General features: G+C 36.3%; 1 protein-coding gene across 8 annotated transcripts in view; it reads left to right on the forward strand.

Moving 5' to 3' along the window:
- CDC14B (cell division cycle 14B) overlaps positions 1–14,249 on the forward strand; it is a 44,176-nt gene that overhangs the window by 23,229 nt on the left and 6,698 nt on the right. For 3 of the 8 annotated variants that reach the window (XM_071424796.1, XM_071424791.1, XM_071424795.1), the window contains 6 exons: positions 1,353–1,415; positions 2,312–2,399; positions 2,724–2,954; positions 4,763–4,901; positions 5,036–5,189; positions 5,960–6,060. In XM_071424796.1, coding sequence (XP_071280897.1) covers positions 1,353–1,415; positions 2,312–2,399; positions 2,724–2,954; positions 4,763–4,901; positions 5,036–5,189; positions 5,960–6,060 — 776 coding nt within the window. Of the gene's footprint in view, positions 1–1,352; positions 1,416–2,311; positions 2,400–2,723; positions 2,955–4,762; positions 4,902–5,035; positions 5,190–5,959; positions 6,061–8,504; positions 8,651–12,050; positions 14,247–14,249 lie in introns of those variants that run through there. The other 5 variants (XM_071424792.1, XM_071424793.1, XM_071424794.1 and 2 more) reach the window with 4 other exon arrangements.

Here is a 14,249-nt window from a genome sequence, read left to right on the forward strand (position 1 = left end):
AATGTTGCCCATCAGAAGAAGAAGGCTTAGGAAACTAGGATCCAATTAAAGTTGTGAACTAGCAGATCTGCTGATTGTTGCCTAGTTTACTATGCATTACGCATTGTCACAAAATAGATACAGCATTCTTAGAAGTCTACCAGTACTTTATGTAATCAAGTGAACATATTATAGAGGGAATTCTGAGTTTTACTTGTGTAATCTATTGGGACAGTAATTCACCTCTAATCCTAAGAGCTTTGTATTAGGTTTATTGTATGCCCCCTGGTGTTATGTATTAGGCTGAACATAGCCTTTCAAAGGGTTTTGAATGGGTTTGCTATATACTTCTGGCATTTGCAGCACATGGTAATGATTTCAGATTTTGCTTCAGTAATAGAAATAGAACAAATGTTAGGAGGTAGGTGCTTCTTTTTTTAACTATAAAATTATAAAATCTAGGTTTTATAGCAATATAGCAGTGAAGTAATGCAGCATTAAAGGATAAGGGAATCAAACCACATTATTTTTAGTCTGTATGAATAGTGAAATGGAATTCTGCAGCTCTCCACCATATTATTGTTTTGTATTATGGGTATCTCTACCAAATAGTGACATTTTTACTGGTTAAGTCATCTTCTTGAAGATTGGTGATTTTTCAGCTTTTCTGGGTATTTTGAAATTGGTTATTTGTATGCCAAGACTGGTGCATTGATGTTCTTGCAGGTGAGCAACAAGCAAAGCTGCAGAAGATTAGGTAGTAAAAAAGAAAATTGGAATGTAGTATTTTTAATATCTGGAGGTAGGAGGTTTATCTGTATTTGTCTTCCTGTTTTAAGAAGTGGATAAACTATTAGTTACCCAAATGTTTACATTTTTTATACAGTGTTAAGTATTATGGCTGTGGCTAATTATGGGACATACGGACTCACAGTAGTATCTACTTAGGACTTTGTGACTGCAAGCAATTTCAAATCAGTGAAGATATTAGCAAATAGAATTTGTGCACAAAAAATATCTCCAGTCCTTGAATGCAGTCTTTAGAATCTACTCATAGCTTCAATAGATATTTTTTGCTGGTTATTTTTCTTTTTATTTTGTGCAGCTAGCAATAATGAAAAGACTAAATGCTTCGGTAATCTGGGGTTTTTATAGTGATTTCGTGAAAACAAAAAAGTTGATTTATTCATCTAACTTCACTTATATTGAAATTTACAAACCTAGTTTGAAGCAAGACTGAGTTTTTCTGTATTCTTAAGTTTTGTGAAGATAGAAGGAGAGTGTGTACTAAAGGACTTTATGTAACTGAAAAGAGTAATAAACTGTCCTCATTGAAGAGGCATCTTTGTTAAGAGCTGTGTTCTGAATTTTAGGCTTTGCAGTATGGTTTCCTGGATTTTAGTACGTTTGATGTAGATGAATATGAGCATTACGAAGTAAGTGTTCAATATCAATTTCTTGATTTGTTTGCTGTTACTAATGCTAAAGCAATTGGTTATAATTTCTGCTATTCTTTTGTAGTATTAAGTTCCATTTTTGTTTTGTCTCTTTAAGTTATGATAAGTTAAATAAAGGTTAAGTTAAATAAAGGTTAGTGGTCAGAGAGATAATAGTAAAATCCAGATTTAAGCATAATTATGTTCAAACATGGGGAAAAGCAGAAACCAAAATGGAAATAAATGAGAGTCTCCTTTATTAGTAAAACCCTGGATATTCTTGAGCAGTCTTGATGAAAAACTAAAGGGCATACAAGCCCAAGTCTAACTGAATGCTAGAGAACAATCAAAGTATGTATTTGAGGACACATGGCAAAAATGTAATAACACTTTTTGAGGTAAAGAAGAAAACAGGGCTGGGAATCTCCAAGTGCCTAAAATTCACTTTGAGTCGTAGGAAATTATTGTCACAATGAAGGACTGCAACTCCTGATTGTATGCAGTCTCAGAAATGCAAAGCTGCCAGATGTCTGTAAAGAGAAAATTAAATGATCCTAGAGCTGAAAAACTCATTATATATTTTGTGAATGGTGGTAAGACCAATTGGTAAGATCAATTTAGAATCCTATAAAAAATAAAAATTTGAAAGTTGCTCTTCATCTGAAGGGCATCAGTTGTGTTGTTCTAAAACTCTGATTTAGAAAGACAGGGACACAGGGGAGAAATGTGAGGTTGAGAGCATCTGTCATCCTCATGATGAAAAAGAAAGCAGCCAACTAACACACCTTCCTTTGACAAAAATTATACATCAATTCTCTCTAGCATGTATTTTGAAACAATAAGGAAAAGCCTGAAAATACAGGGATAATGATAAACCAAGCATTTTCTCTTGACAGAGAGCAGAAAATGGAGATTTTAACTGGATAATACCAAACAAATTCATTGCCTTCAGTGGACCTCATTCAAGAAGTAAAATTGAAAATGGTATGCTTAAAAAAGGAGGTGGGGAACACAAGCCCACTACTTTCTTAGTTGATTGTTATCAGTAAGAACAAGCTTTAAAAATTGTTCCTCAAACAGTGTGTTTTTTCCTTGGCTCTTTTCCTTTTATAAGAACTCTGGCAGTAAAATTTTAATGCTTGGTTTAATTGTATCTGACCTAGGTGATTGTATTAAAATTCCATTTTCAGTTAGTCTATTTCTTTATCTTCTCTCTGTTTTGGGAGTGTTTTCATATATTTTTTTTTAATATTTTTTATTTCTTCACTTTAAGCCTTACTCTTTTTTTTATCTTCTGTTCTCAAATAGGCTATCCCCACCATGCTCCAGAGGCTTATTTCCCATACTTCAAGCAAAAGAAGGTCACCACTATAATACGCCTCAACAAAAAACTGTATGATGCCAAACGATTTACAGATGCTGGATTTGAGCATTTTGATCTCTTCTTTGCTGATGGAAGCACACCTAGTGATACTATAGTTAAAACATTTCTAAATATTTGTGAAAATGCTGAAGGTGTAATAGCCGTGCATTGCAAAGGTATGATGCAAAAACCAGTTTATATCGCTAGTGATGTTTATAATTACAGTTCCTGAGCTATTTTGCAGTATAATTCTACTATATCTAGTTATTAACATGTCTGCCAAACTGCAACTGTTCCATTAAAATTATTTCTATGATTCTGTTCAGCGCTTCAACTTCTAATTTTGTTAAGTACCAGAAAAATCTTCCAAGCCATTCCCAAAATGAGACTGGGGAAAGTGAGATTTCCGATATTAATAGCTGTTTCTGCTAGAAAGTGTTAGTACTTTCAAAGGATGCTTTGGGAAGGCATTTGAAGTCCTGTCAAGTTCTATCTGAAAATACATGTTTAAATATACCAAGTGGTAAAGTTTTGGAAACAGTGTTGTATTTTGGGGAGATTTCTCAAAGTGTATGAGTGCTCTTCTTTTGGTATAGCTACCAAAACCTTCATCCCTCAGAAACTATACTAATTTGGGCATGCTCTGAATATCCATTCCTCCAGAGTTAGACTGCGAAGATTGTAAGAGCCTGGCCAATGCAGCTAGTATAGCTGTTATATATGTTTTCAGTTGTTCTAGAGGCAGTATGTTTCCCTTCCCTCACCATCTTTAATAGTCTATCAGACATTTCTTCTCCACAGCTTTGCATTACTAGTGTATCTGATAATGCTGTGATTGAAGGAGAAGGGCCTTTTCTTAACCTGTTTCTTTGGACCTGCAAAGACTGCAGTTTTGTTCCTGTATCTGCCATCTGTTTGCTGCATTTAACAGAATTATATTTTATAAAGTGAAAGAATTGTTGAAACCAGCATCTTGACTCTGGGAAAACAAGTCCATACTCTTATTCTTCACTGAAGTGATAAATTCAGGCATATTGCTTCAGTGGTTATGCTAGAATATTGAGTATCAGTGATACAAGTGCTTTGTTTTCATTTAAATTAAGGTGTTCTTTGGTAGATGTCAGACTAATGGTGTCTAGACTGCGCTTACTCTTGAGGAAGTGTAGAATGCTGTAGCCTGTTCCTAAAGCTGTCATGGAAGTCCTGGAAAGCTAAAGCAAGTTCCTAAAGCAAGTCATGGAAGCTACTGTGTGGTTGTCTTGGCTATTGTGTTATACAGAAGATTTTACAGTGGTGTTGATCAGTTAATTGTTAAATGAGCTAAGGTGGTGTGTGGTTTGCATGTGCAGCAAGTGATTAAGGAGAGATGCCACTTAGCTGGAGCAGTCCTCTCTTGCTTCTCATGTTTTCCCAAGGTAAATAGAACTGTATTGGGGGCCATTTTAAAAAAGGTTTCTCGCTCTGGAGTACTTATTTTCTGTGCTAGCTAGTGCCCAGACTTGCTTATTGCAAAATTTGTTTTTTTCTTGGGAGTTAAAGAGATTAATTAGAGGGGGGGCTGGGAGAACATCTAATTTCAGTGCAATGAGTACAATGTATGATAAGTTTGCAAGAAGGTGCTGGGAGAATTCTGAAAAGAAAAAAAAAGGCCAACTGTTTTATCCCATCCTTATAAACATTCTCATACCTTCATACATATTCATAGATAGATAGGTAAATAAAGGTAGCTAAACTTACAGATATTTGTAAATATGCTGGCTTTGGAGGGTTACCTCACTCAAAGAAAATATGGAGAGTGTGTTAGTAACCTTGTATATGATGAAACAGATTAAAGACTAAGTTTCCCTTACCACATTTGATAAGTAGAGGTTTGTTTTGATAAATTAGGCAGGTAACTACTTGCCCAAGTAACAGTGTCTGTAGTTACAACAGATTCCAGATGGAGATGGATATATAAAAGAAGCCATTCTTCTATATTACACAGCTGGTCTCGGACGAACTGGCACACTTATTGCCTGTTACATCATGAAGCATTATCGGATGACAGCTGCTGAATCTATTGCCTGGATCAGAATAAATAGACCTGGTTCTGTGATTGGACCACAACAGCATTTCCTGATGGAGTAAGTAGATTGAGTGTAAATTATTGCCAAAAATAAATCTAGATGTATTTTTTTTCTTCTTCTTCTATTATACACTTAACAATCTTCAGTGTTAATTTGTTGTGTTTTGGGCCTTTTTTTCCATGTTATGATAGCAAACAGGCAGAACTTTGGACAGAAGGGGATATTTTCCGTGCAAAGTTGAAACGAAACCATAAAATTGCTGTAACAAGAATTCTGTCAGGAGTAGATGATATTTCAATTAATAACACAAGAAACAGGAGAAGCATCCAAAAGGACATTGAACTGGTAACCATCCAAATATTGTGCTCTTGTAAAAGTTGAAACTGTTGAGAATCTCTCAGGTTTTGAAAAAACCTGTGGGTGCACTAAAACTTTGTTAATCAAATTTTTTTTCTGTTCACCCTTTTTGTATAAAAGTATATGGGGGAGGGGGAGGAAACTAGGGATGGCAGTTATGAAAAATGGAGTTTAGAACACAGGTGAAGTAGGAGCATCATCATGTTTTAGTCTTCTGTAATTAGGTCAACAATAGAAAAAACATACATTCTGCAATCAAAAACACTGATTTCATTTTGGATTGTTTGTTGCTTCACTGTGTGTATTTAAAGGGAGGAGATGAAAGGGTGGGTTATGCTTATCATTTTTACTCATTTTAGTTTCTAAGTAATTGCAACTTCTGTAATACCTTTTGATGGTGCTTTTTGAAAAAGACAGTTCTGCTGTTTTAAAAAGGCAACTGAAGAAGGGAAATGCTGTATTTAGTGAAGATCATACTGTACTTAAGCAAAGATTTTATAATATATTGCTTCCAATGCTTTAAAAGGAGACAATATTCCAATGCATGTAAGTCATGACACCACCTAATAGTTTACAGCTTCTAAGGCAGCAAACAGGAAACTGGAAGAAACAGAACTATATTTATGCAAGTGAATTTCCTTTGACTTTATCCTGTTGAGATAATTCTAATTTTAAGCTTTAAGATAAAGTTAATTCTTATATATCAAAGTGCCTATATTTAATCTTGATTTATCCCTTTCCCCCCTCCACTTATTCAGTACAGTGATGATGACGAAACAAACTGTTTAACACAAGGGGATAAGCTTCGTGCTCTGAAAAGCAAAAGGCAAGCAAAAGCTCCAACTGCATCTCCACTAGCGTAAGTCAGTTTTTGAATATATAAAATGCCAGAAACACTTTTATCCTTTTCTTCATGCATACTTCCCATTGCCCACAAATTTTTGTTATCAATGCTGTTTTTATTCCCTTAAAACAAACATGAGGTTCACCATTTCTCTGAAGGCTTGGTGAATGCTGAGGAGGCAGGACAATTTGGTTAAAGAACTGTATTACTGAATTTCTAGTTTTCTGCATAGTTTTTGAAGCTGATATTCTGCACTTTACAAGCTCCTATAGCACTTCTGAATGCTTTACTTTTAGTTTAATCACAAACATTCCCTTGTCTGTCCTGTGGTAGTATAAAAACAAAAGAATATGACTATGTGTGGTTTTGTTTGATTGGCTCAAATAAGATATGTCCTGGTGTTTGAAGTAAAGTCGGTAAAGTCAGAGTTGAAAGAAGGATTTTTAGCTTTCTTTCATTTTCTCTTCCTTGGAAGAGAACTCTCCCTAAATCCTGTGGGCTTTGTGATTATGTCTGGTGGATCTGGAAGGCAGAGTAGCCACTGTTTCAGTAAACAAATTCAAAGAACTGCATTTCTGTCAGTGAAGCTGGTAGTCTCTTTATTTTAGACAAGTCCTGAAACATCACCTGTAAAAGAAAGTTTGCATCTTTTGTAGCTTGTAAGAACTGTGGGTGCAAAATATATCTGCCTGCCCTTAAACAAACTGCAAGTGAATGCAACACTTGGAAAACTTTGCAGGATCGCGTTTGATTGCTAGGAAAGCAATGGTGACCCCTGGCTGTCAGACTTTTGTGAATCACACGTGACCAAAATCACAGGCCACAGTCAACATGACTTTTATTGTGTTGTCCTTCTGTAGGACATGATGCTGCTACCTTGCTGGACTTCTTATTTTCTTTTTCTTCTTTTTCAAGATCACCACTGTCAGCAGACTTTTAGAAAAAGTGAGAAGTATGTAGTAAAAATGTGCTGAAGGTAAAGGAATATATCTCTGGAAACCTTCACACATTGCTATGTCTGATTTCCACTTTTGTTTTAAATTACTGTCTTCTGTTCATGCTTATCATTTACACAGGCAGCCATATAAGAAACAACATACTCAGAACAAAAACTGTGCCCAGCTGAACTTAAAAAATACCAAAATGCATCACCTCAGTTATTTCAAATAGCACACTAAAAAAACAATTACCTTGCAGATTAGTTTCCGAGGCACAGAAGTGCCTTAATTGTCAAGTATTTAATTGCCATACGCTCACGGTATGTTCCATATGATGAATGTAGACTGTGTGATAACCTATTCAGAGCCATTGTCCTAATAGCTTCTTAATACAAAACCTATCTACTATCAAAATATTATTTGGCTCATGAAGCGTTCTGCAACATCTGCTCTAATTAGCTTGTACTTGTGTAGAATTAAACTAACTGACCTGGAGCTTATAGCTCATCTTTACATTGTGCATTGTTGCTCAAGGAGCTTCAATTTACCTCTTTCTGTTCCCCTGAGTTATTTTTATGGTTGCGACTTGTACTGAAATAATTCAGTGAAAAATGAATGTGTAAACTCATACATTCCTTTGCGTTACTGTTGTTTTATTGCAAGGAATATTTAGCTGCCTTACGTGAGTCAGAAGTTTTTTCTACTACAAGAGATGACTGTCTGTTTCCTTTTTAGTTTAGTCTGTTAAAATAATTATTCTGGCAGTGAAATTGATTACTTTTATCTAAACAAACAAACAAACAGGAGCTTCTAAATCTTCCAAGTAGTTCTATTTCAGAAGAAAAAATAAGGGGGGTCGGGGGGGGGGCAAAGTAAGAGCACCAGAAGCTTGGACAGTTAGTCTTTGAAAAATAGAGGCATTATTTACTTTTAAGTCACAAGGGACTTGTATAGAGTGTTTATTGAGGTTGGCTGTATAAATTCTTTATGTGTTGATGACTGGATATTTTATGTATGTTCTAATAAGCAATATTCTGCACCTGTGGCAAAGGATTATGAATTGGCTTTTGCTTCTTACACGGAAAGGTAATACACCCCCTGTTTATATAAGTTGCTTGTTTCTGCAAACATACCTGTCTGTGATGTAATGTTTTAGTATCAGAATGTATGATTGTGAAGTAAAATATGTGAATACAGGCTGATCAAACTGCATAAGAAATGGCAGCAAGTGGTCAGAGCTGTACTGCTCCTGCACACAATTCTTTCCAAGAGTGATACAGACTGTGTGAAATAGGTGACTTTGGTGTGGGTTTCAGAAGATTTGCTTTGATTCCAGCAGCATAGGGGTACCACATTGGCAATTTATGGCTGTATGGATTGTTAGTCATAGAAAGTAAGAAATGCTTGACAAAGTTTATAGAGCAGTATCCTTTTGAAGAACTTGAAACAAGCTAAAATGCACCAATAGCTTTTGCTTTGAATTTTTTTTCATCTCTACCTCCCCCTCCAATCCCTTTTTAGATGGCTCCTAGCTATGCTGGTGTCTACACTGTTTAGCATTGTCATCTGGTGGATTGTATGTGGCTCCCTTCTGCCCAGCCTGCTATTCTGTCTAGATGGTTTAAGAACATAGTAACCATCAGGACCCCCTGAGAGAGAGCCACTGTGTAAGTGTCCCATTCCATTTCTCTACAATAGCTCACACTTTCTGTCTAGTATGTCTCTTAAATGCATGTTTTCATGTCATTTTTCTTACTGGCTTTGTTGCAAGAGTGAATTTCACTGCTCTGGCTTTGTTATATTCTTGTGTATATTATTTGGAATAATTGAGTGATTTTTATGGCTGGCTTACAATATACAAAGGCAAAGAGCTCTTAAAACTACATAAGCAAAATTATCTGTAAGAAATAAAAAAGTGCTGCTTTAAAATATGATCCTATCCTTTGCATATTGCCGATGCAAATGTTAGCTTCAGTTTTACTTCAAAGGTCATGAACTTGCAAAGTAGGCTAGTTTCCCAACACATTATTTTATTCCCATGAAATGCCAAGAATTAGAATTTGTTAGAAATGTCAGTAGGTCTTTGTTTCTACGAAGAGATCAAATTTTATATGCCATGTCATAAAACATTACTTCTTATACCTTTTTGACATTAAAGAAGATGGGGCAAGTTGCAGTGTTAGGTCCAGGCTCGCTTGTTTACCCAGCCAGTCTGGTTCCATCATCTTTTGTTCACAGTTATGTTTTCTAGAGCTTTAGGAGACTACTTACATTCCTTATTCTGTTACTTGGATTCAGCAGCTGAGAAAACATTAATAGCATATCAGTTCCTTGAGTACAGTTTTCACTCTTTCTTCACTCCACTTTCATCAGAGTAGCTGCAGTGATTTCTGTGCCTTGCTTCTACTTAAAAGGTGCAATGTTTTCATTAAATGACAACTTACATATTTTGGTGAAATAAAATTCCAACAGCACACAGAACTGTGAGGAAGTGCAAATGAACTTTTTGCTTGTTTCTGAGCCTCCCTGGAGCTTCTCTGTCATCACCACCCTCAAAGCAGAATGATTACTGTGGGTGAATACTTGAAATCTTGGTGCTGTCAGATTAAAAAAATGGTCAGAAAGTCTTTTACTCATTAAGAATAGGCATTCTCTCCTGACAGGCATGAAGGGCTGAGATTTTCTGTCATCCATACCTTTGGCCTTGCAACTTTTTGTCTGCACTTTTTAAAAAGCATGAAACTCTTTCTGCTGACCTAAGTCACTGGATAACTATAGAATGAGAACTGGGAGACTTTGGACAGGTTAGTTATTCAGTTAGCCTTCACTGAGGTCATCTTAATCTGTTCTTTTTGAGAAAGAAATTATAAAGAAATAAAGATCATTTCAGCTTAATTTTCCCCCTAACCTTGTCAAATAACTTACTTGAGAGGCATTATTCCAAATAACATGAGAGGTGTGTTTTCAAAGTTTTACAGTGAATGGAGCACTCTTTCTTTTCTCAGTGGTCTCTGGAAGTCAGACCTCAGATTTCTGAACACTTACTAAAAAGCTAAACTTAAAACACAGGTTAAAGAGGTGAAACAATCTGTGCTTTGTTTTGCTGTACTGTGCTATAAGATCAATTTCAGTCAACTATCATCCTTTCTTTCTCTTACTGTGTCTGTGTTCTGTCTTAAAACTAGAAACACTTATTCCTTGCTAGATGAAAAAAGGCTGTTTGATGTTGGTATATGTGATGCAAGCAATTTTGTTATTCCCATTTGCTGTGAATTTCCAATTTCTGGTGCTGCTGCTTGATTTTCAAGATTAACAATGTGGGTTTAAATATAGGGAGAGAAAACACTTAGGCTTTTCTTAAAAGCTTGCCTAACTTTCTCTTCTTTCTGCAGCAAGTATCTCATGTTTTAAGAGATCAAATTATCGGTAAGGATCATGGATCAATCTGGGCTAGCCTGGCAGTTTTGTTGGCTGGAGCCCTGTATGCTGAGGAGTTATTGGTCACTTGTTGCCTGTCAATGACTTGGAAGAGTAGCAGAGGTCTCAGGTCTATTTTCTTAAAAATCATGAGGTGATGAAGGAGAAAGCAGTATTGCACTTGACAGACCTTGTAAGACAGGTTGCCCAGATTGGTTGGCAAGACTAAAATGCCTTTTGCAGATAGAGAAGACACGCACCTGTGTAACCTCTTTTTTCTTCATCCCTGCTTAGGATTCTGCAATCACTTATTTTAAAAAAGCTTGTTGTGTGGACTGATTTCTGTCCAATGTGTATTACACTGCTTGCAATTCAAGTTTTGTGGATTTTGTCTCGGGTTGTGGAGTTTGGGTTTTTGTGTGCTGGTGGTGTGCCTGTGTTCTGCCCTTGCACTGAGTTAAATGGTGAATAAGAGTTGTGAGTAATTTAAAAGTTGCTGCTCCTTACACTGTTCCATTCAAACAGGTCTTTATTTGTTTATTTGTTTAAAGGCCAAAGTATTCACTTGAATAAGAAAGCAGTATATAAATTAGTCTGCTATTTGTGGTGTGTATTTAGGATCAGAACTGCCAAGTGATGTTTCTATTACAGATGAATTGGAGATGAAAAATTCTTACGATGTAAATGTATGTTTAATAGTGTGACCATTACAACATCCTATAGCCTGCAGGGTTTTGGGGGTTTTTTGGGTTTTTTTTTGTTTGTTTCTTTTTTGTGAGGTTTTGGTGGTGGTGGTAGTTGGTTGGTTTTTTTCATTTTTTTATCATATCAAATGAGTTAGAAAACCTTTGTGTACATCAGATGGGTTTGCTGGTGTTTCTGGAAGTTGTGTGACATACTATTTTATTGGAACAGCTCCAAAGAAGTAAGGTAGGTGTCCTGAGATCTTACACTTCTCTAATATAGTTTGGGATATGTTTTTCAGGCTGACATTTTGACACAATTTTCCTGTACCTCTACTTCTTCATCTCACATCCATTATAAAACCTATCTATTGAACCTCCTGCTATCAAGTGAGGCTGTTAGTCTAATTGTAATAAACCAAAATTCCACCTTCTTCTCTCACCTTTAACATATATGCAGTAGCATTCTAATAAAAGCTGTGATAGCACTGTTGCAGCTCCTCAGCTGACAGTTGTGAGGCTCAAAGACAGCTCTGGGTGTTTAATTGCAACAACCTGTCAGACAGTCGTGTAAATGAAACCTTGTCTCTTTTCCTTGAGGTGCTATCAGCCTTGGAAGTCTAGAATTCTAGTCTGATTTTAAAATGTCTGTGTGATAATTTAGCAAATGTTTTGTTCACAGTGATTTCAATTATTCTTTACTAGAGTAGAGTAGCCCAGTGAAGTTGCATGTATCTTAGATGTAAAAATGACATATCAACTGAAGAGCAGATGATGTTAAAGATTCTACTTTGCTCACAGCTGGCTCTGAGCTGATCCCATAAGGCATCTTGTTATCTCCCTTTGGCAAATGCAGCAAACTTACAAGCATGTTTTTGTGGTTGTTTTGGTTTCCTAGTGGCTATTTTTATTATAAGTCACATTTCCACTTAGAGCTTTTATTATTTTCTTTCTTTGTTTTCAACAGATAAGATGAAATTTTTTGGGAAGGGCTACCTTATGATATTGAAAAGATGAATATTTAAATGTTTGTTCAAAATGCTATCTTGAGAATTCATAATGCTTCACAGAATTACAGAATGGATAAATGTTGAAATAGACCACAGTGGGTCATCTGGTCCAACCTCCCTGCTCATGCAGAGTCATCCCAGACTACATGGCGCAGGATTGCATCCAAATGGTTCTTAAATCTCCAGTGCAGGAGACTTGACAATCTCTCTGGACAATCTTCCAGAGCTCAGTCACCTGCACAGTAAAGAAGTTCGGGTGTTAGGTTCAGAAGTTCATAAGTTCTTCACATTCAGGTGGAACTTCCTGTACACCCGTTTGTGCCCAATGCCTCCTATTGCTCAGCACCACCAAGCAGAGACTGGCTCTTGACACCCTGCCTTCAGATACTGACAGACATTGATGAAGTCCCCTCTGTCATCTCTTCTGGAGGCTGAACAGACCCAGCTCCCTCAGCCTTTCCTCATGAGAGAGATGTCCAGTCCCTATCATCTTCATATCCTTCCACTGGACTCTCCCCAGGACCTCCATGTCTCTCTTGTGCTGAGGAGCTCAGAACTAGACACAGCACTCCCGATGTGCCTCACCTGGGCTGAGTAAAGGGGCAGGATCACCTCTTCTGACCTGCTGGCAGTGCTCTTCCTGATGGTCCCCAGAACACTAGTGGCCTTCTTGGCAACAAGGGCACACTGCTGGCTCACATTTCAGTTCATGTTAGATACGTACATGGGCATAAGCCACGTACATTGACCAGTTTTCTGAACTTCTGGCATCTAGAAAAACGGGTGTTTATGAGAGAAAGATTACAAAAATTGTATTCCAATAACTTTTGCTTTCTTTTATATGTACATTGCATGCATTTTATGCAGAGAGACACCAAATGTATATTTAAGGAGAAAACATGATTTTTCCATATTTCTGGCTGCATGAGCTCTAGTAAAACAGAATGTGCCATGATCTGTTCGTGTTTATATTTCAGTGACCGAATGTTACGAGGTTAAGCATAACCTCGTGCTTTTCTGTTCATTCCTAGCACAGATGAATGGTATAATGCAAGTCTTATCTCACCATTGCTGTAATTTTTAGTGCTTGGTTAAAGTGTGGTAGGACTGAATTTGTTCATTCTGTATGACAACTGTGGCACTGAAAAAAGAATTTCAATATTAGAACTTGCTAAAACTGTTTTACAATCACAGTAGAAATTAAAACATAAGCTTTCAGGTTTTAAATGTTTTCACCTTGGGCATGCAAGGAAAACATTTTCATTAGAAGAATTTCTTTTGTCTAAAGTATGATATGAAGTTGAAGGCAGCTGGGGGTGGTTTTTTCTGCTTCCTGTAAAAGCAATTCCTTCAACTTTTAATGTCCTGTGTTTACAGGAGAATTTGCATTGCATTTTCATAGTACTTGTCATTGAAACCTTGTATCTTACCTGAGCAACTGGCTGTTTTGTTTGAACATTTGCAAATCAAGTAATAATATTTTGCAAGGCTGAACTACTAAGAGAGATTTTTTCAAGTAGAAGTTTAAAGTACTTGAAATTTGTGGGTATGTAGGCATTTGTTTGCTAATCAAGAAGTGTATATGCAGTAAAAATAATGTTGCTGATCAGTTTTACTGCATAAAGAATATATTTTAGATGAAATTGTGTTATCTCAAATACATGTTCTAATTCTGAAGCCCATATAAAACAATGAAAACATTGGAGGTTTTTTCCATTTCTGTTTTTGGTATGTTACATGAATATAGAAATGTATATTCTCCCTATATATTCCTGTTCACTTTTGCTCCAAAAGTTAGCATTCAGTATTCATATCTAGGATTCTGTGAAAGTAGTTTCTACAGAGTATTAACCGACCAAACTGTAACTTGCACTATTTAATGAAGGTTTTGATTTCCAGTCTAACGTAATCTGCGCATACGACTGGACTCACTGAAGCCACTGAAAATTAGAGTCTAATGATAGCAGGAGAATAAAGAGTAATAGCTAAGTTACTCCTAGGTCAGAATCTCTAAAACAGTGCATACTTTCACAGCTGGAACTTTGCACAGATGGAATAGAAAATAGATATAAAGCTGATACTTGTTAGCTCTATTGTAACACCCTCTTTTCAGTGTTTTTAGGAACTTTCCAATTATATAATCTTTCTTTTTTCCT

Source organism: Agelaius tricolor, unplaced genomic scaffold (assembly GCF_023055355.1).
Source record: "Agelaius tricolor isolate 1412-34295 unplaced genomic scaffold, bAgeTri1.0.p SCAF_4, whole genome shotgun sequence".
Classification (NCBI taxonomy): Eukaryota; Metazoa; Chordata; class Aves; order Passeriformes; family Icteridae; genus Agelaius; species Agelaius tricolor.